Source organism: Anopheles stephensi, chromosome 2 (assembly GCF_013141755.1).
Source record: "Anopheles stephensi strain Indian chromosome 2, UCI_ANSTEP_V1.0, whole genome shotgun sequence".
Taxonomy (NCBI): domain Eukaryota; kingdom Metazoa; phylum Arthropoda; class Insecta; order Diptera; family Culicidae; genus Anopheles; species Anopheles stephensi.
Window position 1 is genome coordinate 27514512 of NC_050202.1, and position 15987 is coordinate 27530498.

Below are 15987 nucleotides of genomic sequence, written 5' to 3' on the forward strand. Positions count from 1 at the left end.
AGGTATGGGTTTAGTTGTCTGGTGTCCGTCATAACATGTAGCATGTTAATAGGAACTTTACTCCTCCAATTGCTAACAGGACAGGACCGGAGTTAAATCCCATCTGAACTGTCCAGCACTGAGTAATTCAGGTAATGAAAGCCAGAAATTCTAGTCCAAGATCTCTCCAAGGTTGAGGTGCTGAGTAAGAAAAGGCAGAACAATACACAGCTCCGGTTAGAAGGTATCCGATCACATACCGTGAACTTGATTTTAATTATCCCAATCAGTACCGCACACCCTGTCGGGGCTGGGAAAGGGAGCATCTGCAGTTCTGTTTTTGAAATCAATTAAAATGTCAAACGAATTATTCAATGAACTGTGAATTCGCACCAGTGCACAGTATAAATAATCTTTCCCCAAGCGGAGCCGTGCGCAATCCATCATGGAGTATTTACGGGGTTTGAAGAAATATCACTTTTTCCACTATTCGGCGACTGACCCGCTGGAAGCCAGCATGGACCTTACTGCCGGCATCGAGACGTTCAACAAATCTATGGGAGTATCGTTCTTTCGCCGTAAGCATTCGTTCATAAACTTTTTCTTCATCTTCGGCATCAGCAACTTGGTGCTGTATGTGGTGAGCGTGCTGAAATCGGCATACGAGTCGCGGCACGACACTACGAAACTTATCTACTGCATTGCCACGTTCGGGTTTTGTTGTCAGGTAAATGGTAGTGTTTTGTGTAGCATCGCATCCTAGCTCTAATGCCACACGCTGCTTGCAGGCCATTATGAAGATTTACAGCTTCATCATAACTCGCCAGCGTGTAATCGATCTGTACGAGAACAATCTGCGGTATTATCAGGACATGACGGGCCAAAGCAACGCCGTCAAGCGTGTGCTGTGTGACAATGCGAGCCTCATCTATATCGTGATCAAGGGGACTGTTTTAATTTATCTCATACTGGTCATCGCCACCATGACCATACCGGGGTTTTCGTCACTGTTTCTGGCGGACCGTATACTACCGTTCGGATTCGTAATGCCCTTCTTCCGGGCGGACACACTGACGGGCTACATATGGAATTACCTCATCCAAGTGATAATGGCTACCTACTATTGGATCATAACGGTCGGTTCGGATATTACCACGATTTACAATCTTATCACCGCCAACGGACAGCTGGACGTGCTGATGACGATCATCGGTGAGCTGGACGAGCAGCTGGAGCGGGGCGAGTGTCCGGAGAGGATTCGTGATAAAATTATTGAAATCGTTCGGCAGCATCAACATCATCGATCGTATTTGCAGCAGTTGGTAGACTTTTTGAACCCCTATCACTTTGTAACGCTTGGCTCCACGGTGCCAACGATGGTTATTTCCGTACTCGGATTGGTTCTGGTAAGTGGTATCATATGCTTAAAGGCTTTTTCATAAGGACAGCACTTTTCTCGACCTTTTCTTTTCTTTTTTTTCTAGCTTGATTGGTATCCGGGTGCGGCGATAGTGTTTCTTGGATCTGTTCAAATATTTTACATTTGTTTCCTTGGAACCAGTCTAGAAATTAAGGTAAAAATCATTTCGACGCTTTTCGCAGTTCGTTATTGCTTGCTGTCCATCTCCTTTCAGACCGATGCTCTTACGCTGAAGGTCGGTGCTATTCACTGGAACAAACTTTCTATCCGAGACATGAAGTACATGAACTTGGTGCTGGCGATGACTCAAAAACCAAAGATGCTGGCCGTTGCCACGTTGCCATTAAATATCACTGCATTTCTGAAGGTATTGCGGACGATGACAACATTTACAGCTAAATTAAATAGGCTTTTTTTCTTTTCCTTGCCAATTGACAGATTCATAAGTTGATCTATTCCTTGATCATGATGCTGGAAAATACAAAGGATTGATTTACTTTTTTATCACATTCTAGCCTAGCAATGTCTCTTTTTCGCGAATTTCTTTCTTAAAAGACAGGTACTACTTAAACATAAAATGAGCAATAATGTGCTCTCATTATAGACATAAAATATTTTTATTCATTTGGGACAGCCTGTCCGTATTGCTTTGCAGATTTTTATTTATTAGAGATGGCAGACATGAAATATTCTACTGCTGTAGATTGCAGCAAATAAATATGGCACATTAACCTATGCTGTTGCATTTTTTTTTTATTCGTGAGTGACGGCCTGGCCGTATTGCTTTAACACTAGATTACAAGAAGAAATACAATTCATATCGGTTTGGGGACGTTTCCTTCTCCAAACCGTGAAAGGGCACCTTATACCGGGGAAGCTCGGCTGCATTTTTAATTTTGTAAAAATAAAATCATAGTTATGACATGATCCATGAAACGATTTATCATAACTTTAGATCAAGGTGTATGTATTTAGAAGGTGTATTTTTATCGATTTGACAGGGCGACATTTTAGTCGAGTTATGTCAGAGTTTGTTTACAAAAACATATGGTATGGGGCTACAAACATGAACAAACAGCCTCGATTCTCAGTCCCTTGAGCAATTTCGCTAATTTATGGGTCATCTTCGCATATTAAGTGTTGTCCCACAGAAGATTGACGATATTTGGTTGCATTTTTCGTCAAAAAATCGCAAGCGATACCACCACCGGCGCCTCCTCCGGCGCTGCCATCACTCTTCTCAATACCCTTCCCCTCGATCACCACGGAACTATTATGTCAGGTCGAGAAATGTCAATTTGCTCTAAACAACTCTACCTCCTATATCCATATACCTTGCTTTAGATCCAAAAATTGACAAACGATTAAAGTTCATTCTGCTTCTCCTGTGGCACTACAACCTTTAGAGATTGTAGCGATTCTTTCAACAAATAATACCCATATCTGAACTGTGGGAATCGGGATATTTAATAAATTGTGGTTTTTAGCGCCTTAATACGAACCTATATTAGGTGAATAACAATAGCGCGCTTGTTCTTGGATGAGAATTAACGGCGATAATATTCTCGGCGTTGAACATGTTAAGCATTTGTGTGCCATTGCCATGAAGTGTTTAACATCGTGGTGTTTGGGAAACTTCCAGAAGCGCCATCTACATGTGAACTCTGCAACGAAGGAAACTAGGGGTGAAATATTTCAATGAAATAATTCAGGTTCAAAATAAAATGTATTCATTTTTACAATCCTTCGTCTTTTTTACATTCAAATGATCTGATAAACACTATTTTCAACAATTGGAATAAAATTAAAAATATTCACAAAATAAAAACCTTCCAAGCGTCCCTGATGCCTTCCTACTGTTCCATTGATTGATAATTGCCGGTTCATCAATGTATCGACCGCATGTTGCGCTGTACGGCCAACCAGAGTTAATCTTTGAAATAAAACTGTATCTCTTTGTCTGGGACGGTATCTCGTACAATGGTTATCATCCGGTTTGGTAGACTCTTTTGATCAGTCAAAAAGTGAACGTCACCGCATAAGGGCCTGTACCGCGTGTTAGTGTGGCTAAAGTACTCGGTATGGCGATTGAAACCACCAGCTCCAAGGACACGCTGGCCGAGCTAGGGGCGGAAGATGAAACACTGGAAGACTATGATCCTTACAAGCACCGTACGATCAGCAAACCGAACTCGTGAGTTGAACTGCTTGGGGGGGTGCCTTATACTTCACACATTGCAGCTAGCTTTCTTGCAGCACGTTCGGTACGTTCGTACACGTAATGAAGGGTGCGATGGGCGTTGGAATTCTATCGATGCCGTATGCTATTCGAAATGGTGGACTGATATTTGGTGTTATCGGCACGTTCCTGCTGGGAATGCTGTACTCGCACTGTGTGCACTTGTTGGTAGGTTAACCGTATGTAAACGAGTAAGGGTAAACGTTTTCCTAATGCTGCATGGTTTTTGATGGCTTACAGGTAGACACTGCTTACAAGATTTGCAAGCGAGAACGTATACCGATGCTAAGCTTTGCCCAAACTGTGGACCGGGCATGTGCCTTAGGCTCTCCGAGAATGCGTCCGATGGGGAAAATATTGAAGTGAGTAGGAACCTTCGAGCAGAGTCGCGTGTGCAAAGTGCGTGAAGCTTAAATAAGCGTGTTGTATGTGTGTTTATTACAGGAACGTAGTCGATTATTTCCTAATGATACCGATATCATCCATGATCTATATGGTGTTCGTCGGCTCCACCATTCATGACGTTATCAATGCCCGCACCGATCTCGATTGGGACGTTCGAATCTACATTCTGTTGGTCGCGGTACCGGCGATCGGAATAACCCAGGTCAGGGAAATTAAGTATCTCGTTCCATTCTCGGCTATTGCGACGACGCTGATCTTTGCCAATGTCGTCATTTCCCTGTACTACATCTTCAAGGAACCACTCTCGTTCGACGATCGGGATCTGTTCCCGTCGTTCGATTCGCTAACAAACTTTCTTGGGTAAGTGTTCGCACTTGAAGGAGTGAGTTTTAGTTGCTTGTTTTCATTATGTGTTAAACATCCCAATCTTCAACCGAGCTCACCCGGGATAAGGTGCCCTTTCACGGTTTGGAGAAGGAAATGTTTCCAAACCAGCGTGAATTGTACTTATTTTTGTAATTTAGCTTTAAGCAATACGGCCAGGCCGTTCTTTACGAATAAAAAAAAAACATCCCAATCTACCATTGCAGCGCGGCGTACTTCGCATTCGATGCAACAACGCTTATTTTCCCCGTCTCCAATCAAATGAAGCATCCGGAACACTACCTTGGATGTCCTGGCATAGTGAACGTTAACAACATATGCTTAGCCATTCTGTACAGTTTTATTGGTGTGGTCGGCTACCTTCGGTATGGTGACAAAATTCAAGGATCTATAACGCTCAACTTTCCCCAAGAAGAAGAGTAGGTTCAATGTGAAGCGCCAAGCCGAGGAAAATATGGTTTTAATCGATTTTTATTATTATTTCTTTCCTTCCATTCCGTTACAGTTTGGCGATGGTAATACAAATCCTCTCCGCTGTGGCAATCCTCTTCTCGATAGGCATCTTCTTCTACGTTCCGATCGAGACCGTTTGGCGAAGGGTGCATGAACGGGTGCCACCGAAATGGCATGTTGCGGTGCAGACACTCATACGGTTGGCGTACCTCTTGGGGATCGTAGCCATTGCTTGCGCTGTTCCGGACATTGGAACGTTCGTAGGGTTCATTGGGGCTGTGTTTAATCCCATCCTTGCGCTATGGTTTCCCATAATTGTGGATTCGATTTATCGGTGGCCGGGTGACTTTGGATGGATGAAATGGCGGCTGGTGAAAAATGGTTTAATGGCATTGTTTGGATTGTACCTACTAATCACGGGAACTATCTCCAGTGTGGAAGATATAATTGATTTATATAAATAGAAATATGATGAGTAAAACACCAGCTGTGTCTCTTAAGTCTGATTTAGGTTCAAATTATTGATCGAAAAATAATTTTTAGAAATTCACACATATGCCGTGATATTGTGAACGACCTTCGAAATAGACGTGTTTGAGACCAAACGGTCAGCTTGATTGCGTATGAAGCAGCAAATACAATATAAAGGTATAATATCATATGCTTGTTTCTGCTATAGAATAAACCAACTCTCTTCGGCTGTTGGATATGTCTATTGCAGTAAAAGGACCCTGGGTCTAGAGGTTTAGTGGTGACTGGATCAGGGGGTAGCTTGCCTTTCACAAGACTGACAATCCAGTTACAAGAAAAAAAAAGGTCAAGGATTGTCAGAAGTGGTCAGAAGTACGTCTCTAGGCCCCAATGTCCAAGACGAAGATTGTATGGTCAAACTTTTATAGACAACCCTCGCCAATTATATTGAAGAATATTTTAAATATTTATTCTGAGCGTAATTCAATACCTACCACACCGTCCCTTTGCAGTCATCATACACTCCGGTACACATAAAAACGCGCGATATAAATACGTTTAATGACCATCAAACATTGTATTTGCGGTCCTGCTTACATAACTAAACCAATCGCTACCTACTTTACCGGCTGTTCTTTCGCAGTGGCACCATCTGCTGGGGCGGTGGAAAGTCTTCCGTGTGCGTTTTATTCCGTCCCATGCAGCTCGAGAACGCTGTGTCTCCCCGACCAAAGTTTTCCCCATCGATCAAACTTTGCGGCATCGATTTGCCCATGGTTTCGGGCAAAAACAGAACCCAGGTGCCGGACACCAGCGATATCACGCCAAATATCACGGCCGGGATCTTCGGATCGAATGAATCGAGCAGCGTAATCATGGGCGTCATTGCACCGGCCAAACGGGCGCACATCGACCCGAGACCCATGGCCGAGTTTCGCACAACGGTCGGGAACAGCTCGGCCGAGTAGTTGTAGATGACGGCAAACGAACCGGCAATGAACAGCTTACCGAACATAACAATCGACGTAGATTCGGTGCTGCCTCGGGTAAGGTACGCCGCTACAATGCAGCAAATGCCACCGACAATCATAAGCGAGCTGGTGATTGAACGGCGACCGAGCTTGTCGAGCAGGTAGCTGATTGAGATGTAGCTCGGGAACTCTACCAGACCCATCAGGAACAGGATGAGGAACGGATTGCCACTCAGTTTGCCGGCGCTCAGCGACAGTCCGTAGTACGTGATCGAGTTGGCAAACCAGCAGAGACACACGTTCAGCGTCATTTTGCGCAGATTGGGTGTTTTGAACAGATCACCAAGACCGGCCGATGTTGCTCCCGCCTCCTCGGTGAACGTCGTCTTATCCTCCACGAGATAGTACTCCTTGTCGACGTTCATACCACGTCCGTTCATGCGTACAGCACGGTCTATAATGTTGACCGCTTCCCGTTTGCGACCCTGCATCCACAACCACCGGGGAGACTCGTCCATAATCCACCAGTGCGCGACCAGCAGCAGACCATGCAACCCATACACAACCTGCAGGATCATCCGATCGGGTATCAGTGCACCCCAGGCCGCAACCAGCATAATGCCACCGGCAAACGCACCCTGGAAGGAGATACCGCACGGTGTTCGTTTGCTCGGCCCCACCAGTTCCATCGTCAGCACGAACCCGGTAATGTAGCTTCCGGCACTGCCAAAGATTCCGTACAGGTAGCGCAGCACCAGGAACGAGATAAACTCGGGCGTGAAAGCAACGGCCACACCCAGAATCAGCTGCATCAGTGCCGACCAGCAGAACACCTTCTTGCGGCCAATCTTGTCGGCCAGCCCGCCCAACCATACCGCACCGGTAAACACGCCCAGCATGTAGATCGTCTGGCCGAGTGCGCCCATCCACCGCTTGTCACATACCAGGTTCCATTCGATCGTTCGCGACGACTGGTAGTAGGTGTTGTTGTACACGTACGCGCTGCACGAGACGGTCGTACCGTTGTCCGGTGCGAGCGGATCGTACATTAGGCAGGACTCTAGCTCTCCATCTGCGTTGAGCGGAATGTAGCTTGCCAGCTGGCTGATGGTGGGCAGGACGGTTCCGTTTGCCGTAGCAGAAGCCGAATCCAGTGCGTCTATGAAGCAGCGGTGCTCTGGCACGGCAGCAACTGTCACCAGGGATAGCATGTGCAGACCGGCGGTTACAGCGGCTAGAAGGTGGAGCACAAATTGGAATGCTTGGTACCGGCCAAAGTCACCTGTGAAGGGGAGAAGAGCAGAACAAAGTCGATGTAGACTACGTCGTGTACAGTGGACATAATAAGCTAAATTTTTAGAGAATCCAGACTAAACAAAATTTTTTCAATGTCATTTAAGAATATCACCAAATGAAATCTTCAAAGTTAAGGATGAAGAAGTCATATTTTAAACATTAAAAATGAGAGCATTTAACAATTCTTAACAATTTAACAATTAAAACAAGATACGAGCTAGATTTGCTAGATCTTGAAGATTTGAGGATGTTAGAGATTTCAAGTATGGAATATAAACGAATGTTATTGGCGAACTGGAGCATGAACTATAAACAACGTTTAGAGTACAGTTGAATAAAATCTCTCTCTTTCAACTTGGACGCCATTGCGTAAGCACACGTTTTCTTTTTGTAAGTGAATTATATTCGAAATACAATAATAGAGGACCTACAGAAGTTAGATCTTGTATTGAACATGTTTAAGGTTGATTTACTACTTTCTGGCAAAAAACGTTTCGCACAAAACACCGTGATCCGACTAACCTTCAACACCAATGAAAACTGAATGAGCAACAGTAACTGCACATTCTTGACCTCCTTTATAATTTCAATTATCAGTCGATTGGATAATTGATCAAGATCCAGTCTCTTCAAGAAAAACTACCGAAGGTTTGCAACTATCACTATACACAGTTAGATTTCCCTGGAACATCTTGGCGTTAAAACTATCCGATCTATAAATACATTCAGTGTTCCTGCCACTACTGTTTAACAACCTTCATCACTTATTGATCAAACATATTATAGATTTACAATGCAAGTCGAGCAAATATAGCACATATAAAGCTAACCTTTTACACCCAATTTGCTACACAAAACAGTGTTAAGTATTTGTACCAATCGAACTGCTGCCAAGAATTCTAAGTTCACTGTCGACAACAGAACAGTTAACGAATCTATTGATTTCCGCTATTAACATGTTGTCACTAAGTACGTCACCGATATCGTTTGCTCGATGCTCAACACGCACAGCGGACAGGCCAGACCAGACCAGCAACAAAAAAAAACCCCAGACCCAGGAACAGCGATCAACAGCGATCGTTTCGCCAAAATTCGCTATCGTAAAACTCAATTAGTATCAATTGAAGAGTTCGCCGATCGTCACCAGCAGCGCGTGCTTGGCACAATGTTGTATCGGTGGCGCCGAATTTACACTAATTGAAAGGCGTACGCAGTTTTGAGCACCGCCGTGAAACGCAGCCGATCGTTTAGCCGATTCGGGCGAAAGTAATCGATCTTGATAAATGTGTCAATTAAGAGAAAAGCAGGAAACAAGATTTTTGGGTACGAACATCTGAACCTCTTTCGATCATCTCGCTCATGACATTGAAATATTGAGGCGTGCGAAAAAAAAAAAATAGAGCTTCCAACCTGCTTTAAATTACTAGCCTTTAGGTAAACCAGTCTGAGCAGCTGCCAGCCCACCAAGTCACCCGATCTTGTTTGTTTGGTTTTCCCTTTTTTGAGCGGAACGTTCCACTCAGCTCCGCGGATCGGCGCGATCGGGAGGTTGAGTAATGACACTTTTATGGTAATGTAAAGTCAACAGCTCGTTAATACATCGTGTAATAATTGTACTCATGCGTGGTCTTGCGCTCAACGCTATCAGCCGGCTGATGGGGAGATAAGACAACGGAGCCCTTCTCGAACGGCGGGCTCTCCATGCGAGGCCAGACGAGTTACACCCATACTCATCAATTGCTCGCTGCTGCTGGTTCTGAAAGCTCGCAGCGTCGATGTATTTAGAATTACGAACGATTCAATTACAGTCACGCGGCGTAGTTGTACATGAACCATCGAACTGTCAAAATTGATAGGCTTATCGCTTCTATTGACTGGACTTTTGACCACGGCCCATACAAAGTTACGGGATGTTTGCTCGGAAGCGGGATTCAGCAATCGTTAAGAAGATCACTACCGGACGTAACTATTTCTATTCTCCTGAGATGGAACGTAAGCGGATTCACAGTATTGGGTCGAAATTACCGTTCCCTGATTGATGTAGCAAGTTCTCAGGGTTGCTTCATATGCATCCCACGTAACGTTGGCATTTTATATCGTCGAAGGGGATTCCACAAACACAACACATCGGTGGTTGGTGACTTTTTTTTGTTGCCCCAATCGAAATCACACATGGCGACTGTCACACAGCACGACGATACACCAGCAAACGGCCGCACAAAGTACACTCCGGGACAGTGAGGTCTAGCAAGAAACGTTGAATAAACATAATGTGCATTTTAACATTTAAGCTAACAGTCCAGCTAAACTTCCTTCCACCGGGCAACTCGGTACAGTTTGTCACTTAATGTAAGCACTATCAGCGGACCGCCGAACGGTAGCAACACGACCAGCGTCCTTCGTGCCATTCGACCTGACGCTGCTTCACACTGATCACGCCTGACAGAGTTTCTCAAGGTCAAGACATACTTAAGAACCTACGGAAACCATAGACACGCCACGTTTGGGTTGGGATTGTTTTTTAAAGCGAACTCTCCTTTCTTCAAACAGCTTTGCTGCTTTTGCACGGTCCGCTGAGTGGTGGCGCTGCGTCTGGCATACACATCCGTTGGGCACACTATTTCACTTTTCACAAACCGTAGCCCAATTTCGATCCCCCCATCCTCGCAAACTTACCAAGCAACCCCATCAGCTCCTCCAGCTTCTGATCGACAGCCATCGTCGTACGGCTACGGTGGAACGGGGATCTCTATGTGTGCTCCTAGCGAGTACGTCTTCGCTCGGAGTCTCGTTGCGAACTGAGGCGTGAGATTCTGCAAGAAAAATGGTAACGCGCCGCCGGGAAGCCGCAGCGTGATTCGCGTGTTGGTGCGCGTCAAGAATGCTCGCAAGGGTCAACTCGCGCTTTTGCTTTTTACTTCTATCCGTACGGTGAGCAGGGTTGCCCTCGGGGGCCGTGTTTACTCACCCCCTGCCGGCGAGGGGATGTAAGATTGTGTCGTCACCGTAACGGGCGGTCGGTAACGAGCGAGCGCGCGCTCTGACTTGATCGTGGCGTCACTGTCGTGAGCTAAAACTTTCGCGCAGGGAGAATGGTGTATGCGCGCGGTGGAGGAACTCTTTCGCCGGCATACGGCTGCGAAGTGGTTTGCACGCACACACTGAAACGGCTGCGTTGCTGTTAAGCTCGGTGGAAAACGCTCGGCGGAATGATGGGTAACGTCACGGAACGCGAACCATCTGCGTCGGCACCAGATGGAAGTGCAATGAGCGTGCTTTTGGGCTGCAGCTAAGAATGCAAATCAGGTGTTAATTTATCTGCACGTAATTGTTCGCTAATGGAGGGTTTAAGTGATCATGGTGCGATCATGGGGAACGCGAATTTTTAAAACAATTCAAAAATCATCAAAAATGCATAATTCTTGTCTTAACAGCTATATTAGCTGATAGGCATTGAAGATTTGGACATCATTTTGTTTGTGGGAAAATAATAAATTTTAAACTTGCGTTTCATATGTAGGTTACAACTCGCCTTAATTGACGCTCTTAACGTGCTGAGGACAAAGTATTCCGAACGTACATGCATTTATCATTGTCAGTGCAAGTTTGCTCTTCAACCACTGCAGCATCACTGCAGCAGCTGCTACCTAACGCCTCCTGTTCGATGGGTGTTCCACCTAACGCCACCACATCGGGCGGCGTTGAACCGATCGGGGCGGCGTAAACACATAAAGCATGTCACTGGCGCGCTAAACGCCGCCGAACAAGATCGACAGCGTTTACAAACAAATCTATTCTACGATAGTGTGACAAAGTAAAAGCGATGGGTACACTTTCTTCCACCAGCTACGGTGGACATGATTCGGTGTAACGCCCGCGTTTTGAGATCACCGTGCAGCTGGTTGCTGGTGGGAACTGCGATGCATTCACACAACGCCGCCATCGCGTTTGCACTGTGCTGCATTGTAAACCGGTCGACGAGCGGCGTTAATGAGCGACACTGAGGGTTGGTGTTTTTGCTTAAGAAGGACTTTTCAACAAAAAAAAACCGAGGCTGGGTCGTACATCAAAAGCTAACTTCGCGAATAATAATGGCCAACGAACGCGAGACATGGAATGGTGGTGGCACGTGACTGAACCAGTTACTGACCTTGCTCACAAGATTTGGGCACGCGTCTGGCGTGGTGCGTATGACAACAATCGCTGGAATAGCTGGTGAAAGGGCAGTAAAGTAGAGCAACGTGTTAAAAATTGGAAAGCAAATACCAAATCACGAGCATTCCACAGTACTGTTTTTCTTGTTCTAATAGAATAATTATCTTTTATCCGATCAAACATCAGTTTGGAAGAGTTTGGAAATTAGTCTAACGATTCATGGATAGGTTGAAAAGCCAATTACGTTTGTGATATGTTATAGATTGTTGAAATAGCTCAATTTTTTTTTTTGGAAATACCGCCACACCTGAACAAAAAGGCAACCAAAAGAACTAACATACTTATTATATCTGTACAAGAGGACGCGTTATACGACAATGTCATTTGTACTGACATTGCAAATTGTTCTAAAGACGAGCAAGGGTAAACAGATAAGACATCTCAGATAGCAAGATAGGTCAGTGAAGCTGGTATGAAGATCTTGGCTATCACCTATATGGCACTGTTATCTTACTCTGTGCAGCTTATCATGTCAAGAGGGTTCTTAGAGAGAATATACATCATCACCTGGTTCTCATCTCGCCTAATACCTTGAATTCAGCATATTTCGAAGTTTTTTGAGGCTATTTATATTTTAGATACTTTTGCACTCGGCCCCACATTTTGTTTGACTTATTCCCAGATATTATTGTTCCCAGTCCGCTATTTTTGACATGTTCCCATGTATTGGCAAATCACTATACGCCGATGACCTTAAAATTCAAGTACCTGTTACTAGGTCAGCCGACTGCGAAGTATTACAAAATAGTTAAAAAAAAAAACAGCGTATGGTGTGCTAGGAACCAAATGCATGTTAATGTTTCTAAATGCAACGTCATCACGTTTTCGCGAGGAAAAGAACGCTCCTGATGTATGACTTTAAAATAGCAGACTTATCCGTTCCTCGTTGTAATGAAGTTCGTGATCTTGGAGTGCTTCTCGATAGCAGGTTAACGCTTCAGAATCATCTTGACCTGACGATTTCCAAAGCCCTACGTGTATCAGGTTTCGTCATTCGTGTTTGTAAAGAGTTTAAAGATCCGTTCTGTTTAAAATCGTTGTTTTGTTCCCTAGTTCGTCCCATCATTGAGTTTGCTAGTATAGTTTGGTCCCCGCGTCAACAAGATAGAATAGTCAGATTAGAAGCCATTCAGCGCAAATTTACAAAAACAATATTTTATCGATTACCTTGGTCTCGTAATGTCGCCTGTCCAGACTACCGGACAAGGTGCTTACTATTTGGACTCGAATCATTAGAACATAGAAGAATGACGGCCCAGTGCATATTTCTTAACAAGACTGTTAGCGGAAATATTGACGCCCCGTTTATTCTGGATAAAATTAACTTCCTTTCTTCAGATGGACAATTAAGACTACCAAAACTATTACGACCGGATTTTTCTTCAACAAATCAAAGCGCTAACGACCCAATAATACAAATGCTGGAGACATACAATGATTTTGACGATTTAATAGATTTAAACATGTCAGTTAACAATTTAAAAACTCTTTTAGGGCAACGATTTTGATGATTATTTATTGTAATGTGTCTGTTTCATGTTATGCAGGCAATTATTGTTTGATAACTATTAATCGAATAAGAACCATTTGCATGTGCCGATATTTTTTAATGCGTTCCCATATATTTTTGATTTCTTTTACTGATTTTAATTTCATTCTTATACGCTGTAACTTGAGGCATACTTCTCGTATAGAATAGAATAATGACACTTTGAGTGACTACTTAGAAAGCTGTAAAGCTATTATGATGTTTTATGCCTGAGTATTACGATAATATGTTTTTATTGTACATATAAATCAGGATGTACAAGTAAATGAGGTGGTCCAGTGGCAGAGACGGTTAGAGCGCCACTTTTCACTTAGCAGTAAAGAATCCGATTGTAGAATCCTATTCAGACCGCTTCGCTGTACACATGACCAAGCTACGAGTAAATTGGGCAGAAGCCAATAAAGGCATTTCAAATCTCCTGAAGACCATAGAGCCAACGACAAAGAAATTCAAATCAATATACTTCAAAAAGATTTTATCGAAGATAGGTAGCATAAAAACAAAAATAAATTAAACTAGTATTGATTCAATGAAAAGATTCAATTTTTCGGGTTTGGTTTTTAACGCTGATTAAACCGTACTTCTCTAAAGAAAACGATTCATCGTTTCCCAATTTAAAACATTTTACTGGCAGCATTTATCCAATCGCGTGAAAAGCCCGTTGGATAAAATAAAATAAAAATGGGAACATGTCGAAAAAGTCTTGTGACAAGAGCAAAACTATCAATAAATGCGTCAAAAAACCATGAAAAAATGTCAAAAATCGCGGACTTTGCCTGTAAATTGTGAGGTGGAACACACCATCACCGGCTGATCAGAATTTTTTTATTTTATTTATTTATTATTACGGTCCGACACCGTATTGTCATCACCGCGTGTGATGACTGCGAATCATAAATTCACACCAAAAACAATTAAAGAAAATTAACAAGGCATTTCCTCCTTGTTATTTGCTATATCCCGGGCATGCTCGGTTGTGCTGGTCGGAATTACTCTTTGTTTAAAAAGTATGAAGGACACAGTCGAAATTTGAACCAAAATCATCTGCATTGCTGAATTGTCCATTGTTAGTTAAATTTAGTGTTCAAATATATTTAAACCACTCTGTTCTATAATTAGCATCAGTTCAATTCTTACCATTGCCTTGTCTTAAGCTTATACTTCAATAGACACATATGGTTTGCAAATGCAGCGTCTGGACCAAAACTCGCCATAAAATATTTGGCACCATAGTTCTACACAGAATTCCGTTGCACATTTGCTCGTTCGCTTCCTTATTACCACCGGTGCACAGTTACGCATGCATGGTAATAATAGCATAATTTCCCCTTCGAATTAACGATCGCGCGGAAATGAGCGTGTTCCGTGCTGGACTCACGGTACACAGACACACATTGCGCTTGGTCCGGTTTAATTGCTAGCTGCACGCGCAAACACAGTGGGTTCGCCTTGAGAGAGTTTTCTTCGTTTCCTTTTGCGACAGCCGCCATCTATTGAAACTGCATAGAATTTGCTTCATTTCCCTCGCAGCCAGTTGGAGGCGTAGAATGTGGATGCTGTAGAAAGTGGTTAGAGGTTGGTGAGGATTTGCAGTCACTAAATGATGACAAGCGTCAGGCAGTGAATGAAACATGAAACTGGAAATAGAAAACTTTGCAACTCTGGAACTACTGCGCACTCACACACACACGCATCATAAACAAATTCTCAATGCAGGAGGATCGTCTCGCGCCTGATGGACGCGGTGGGCGATAGCCTACAGCCAAACATCCGTATTCCGGATCTGATCAACTTCGATGTAGGTCAGCGGGTCACCCGGCGTTCACGTGCTCGGTGTTTGAAAATAAAACAGATGCAAAATACCAAGAAACCCCAAGAAAAATACGGAACGCTGACAACACACGCATACAGAAATTGGGGACAGTTTTGAGACGGTTTGGTAACCCTCCTGCGCCACTTTCTTCGTGGCCTTCGTTACTTCGACCCCTTATGTGGCTGTGTCTTATAGGAAACAAATATTGCATAATCTCCCGTGTCATATCGTTCTATCCAAAGCCGGTTAGATAAAGTAATCAAGTTTGAGCCGGTTAAGTCACAAAAAAAAACGCCACCAGCCAACCCAACTGGTTCACACATACTCCAACACTGCAAGGTTAGTTTTTAAGGTTCGACGATGTGTAGCATAGACGTCGAGCGTTAAACACTCGAACGACAAGGGAACTGATAATCGTTCCCAATGGTTTATCATCTGGCCGCGTGAGTACGGATCGTTTGTCATTCGCATTCAAATGTTCGTTCGGTAACTCGCACATTTCGTTCTTGGCCGTGAATCCGATCTCTCACCAACACAACGTAACCGGTTCCACTTTTCACCTCGCTTCAAGCTGCTAGCGCCATCGCTAGTCCGCCACAAAACCCCACCACAACCCGATCCAAGCGAGTCGCTCGTACTAACTGAAATTCGAACCGCCCCTGATGGTGGTATCGAAGTCTTTTGCGCGTGCCTGGTGAAGTTTACGCGCATCTTTTTAACTACAGCTCCACGCTACGTCATCGGTCGTGTGTGGTTGAATGTGTAATTTAGCCGCTAGAAACGGCTAGTACG

The 15987-nt window shown here is 44.0% G+C and overlaps 3 protein-coding genes across 10 annotated transcripts; 2 read left to right on the forward strand and 1 right to left on the reverse strand.

Annotated features, from left to right (window-relative positions):
• Window positions 1-311: 311 nt before the first annotated feature.
• Window positions 312-1906, forward strand: LOC118506022 (odorant receptor 67d). Its single transcript, XM_036042625.1, has 5 exons — window positions 312-706; window positions 768-1385; window positions 1464-1553; window positions 1614-1766; window positions 1838-1906. The coding sequence occupies exons 1-5, from the start codon at window positions 425-427 to the stop codon at window positions 1889-1891; spliced, it is 1197 nt and encodes a 398-aa protein (XP_035898518.1). The 5' UTR covers window positions 312-424; the 3' UTR covers window positions 1892-1906.
• Window positions 1907-3414: 1508 nt separating this feature from the next.
• Window positions 3415-5366, forward strand: LOC118506024 (proton-coupled amino acid transporter-like protein CG1139). Of its 2 annotated transcripts, none has more exons than XM_036042634.1 (6): window positions 3415-3593; window positions 3656-3806; window positions 3879-4000; window positions 4083-4403; window positions 4634-4846; window positions 4933-5366. In XM_036042634.1, the coding sequence occupies exons 1-6, from the start codon at window positions 3481-3483 to the stop codon at window positions 5342-5344; spliced, it is 1332 nt and encodes a 443-aa protein (XP_035898527.1). In that variant the 5' UTR covers window positions 3415-3480; the 3' UTR covers window positions 5345-5366. The 2 variants fall into 2 exon arrangements, with proteins under 2 accessions (XP_035898527.1, XP_035898528.1); XM_036042635.1 differs by having other exon boundaries at window positions 3503-3593; window positions 3645-3806.
• A 538-nt stretch (window positions 5367-5904) lies between these two features.
• LOC118506023 (organic cation transporter protein) lies at window positions 5905-15868 on the reverse strand. Of its 7 annotated transcripts, none has more exons than XM_036042631.1 (4): window positions 15756-15868; window positions 10587-10907; window positions 10295-10431; window positions 5905-7604 (listed from the first exon to the last, which is right to left on the reverse strand). In XM_036042631.1, exons 3-4 carry the CDS (start codon window positions 10335-10337, stop codon window positions 5974-5976), a joined length of 1674 nt encoding a protein of 557 aa, XP_035898524.1. In that variant the 5' UTR covers window positions 10338-10431; window positions 10587-10907; window positions 15756-15868; the 3' UTR covers window positions 5905-5973. The 7 variants fall into 7 exon arrangements, with proteins under 7 accessions (XP_035898524.1, XP_035898523.1, XP_035898521.1 ...); XM_036042630.1 differs by having other exon boundaries at window positions 10537-10907; window positions 15726-15838; XM_036042628.1 differs by adding an exon at window positions 11769-11830 and having other exon boundaries at window positions 10295-10907; window positions 15726-15838.
• Window positions 15869-15987: the final 119 nt, after the last annotated feature.

What these genes read in the sequence shown, in the direction of transcription:
- LOC118506024 (XM_036042634.1), top strand. Translation starts at nt 3,481, where the DNA reads ATGGCGATTGAAACCACCAGCTCCAAGGACACGCTGGCCGAGCTAGGG. An exon ending in CGCACTGTGTGCACTTGTTG is followed by an intron (nt 3,807 to 3,878) that starts GTAGGTTAACCG and finishes GATGGCTTACAG; the next exon opens with GTAGACACTGCTTACAAGAT. An exon ending in CCGATGGGGAAAATATTGAA is followed by an intron (nt 4,001 to 4,082) that starts GTGAGTAGGAAC and finishes TGTTTATTACAG; the next exon opens with GAACGTAGTCGATTATTTCC.
- LOC118506022 (XM_036042625.1), top strand. Translation starts at nt 425, where the DNA reads ATGGAGTATTTACGGGGTTTGAAGAAATATCACTTTTTCCACTATTCG. An exon ending in CGTTCGGGTTTTGTTGTCAG is followed by an intron (nt 707 to 767) that starts GTAAATGGTAGT and finishes CGCTGCTTGCAG; the next exon opens with GCCATTATGAAGATTTACAG. An exon ending in ATATCACTGCATTTCTGAAG is followed by an intron (nt 1,767 to 1,837) that starts GTATTGCGGACG and finishes GCCAATTGACAG; the next exon opens with ATTCATAAGTTGATCTATTC.
- LOC118506023 (XM_036042631.1), bottom strand. Translation starts at nt 10,337, where the DNA reads ATGGCTGTCGATCAGAAGCTGGAGGAGCTGATGGGGTTGCTTG. An exon ending in GGAGCTGATGGGGTTGCTTG is followed by an intron (nt 7,605 to 10,294) that starts GTAAGTTTGCGA and finishes TCCCCTTCACAG; the next exon opens with GTGACTTTGGCCGGTACCAA.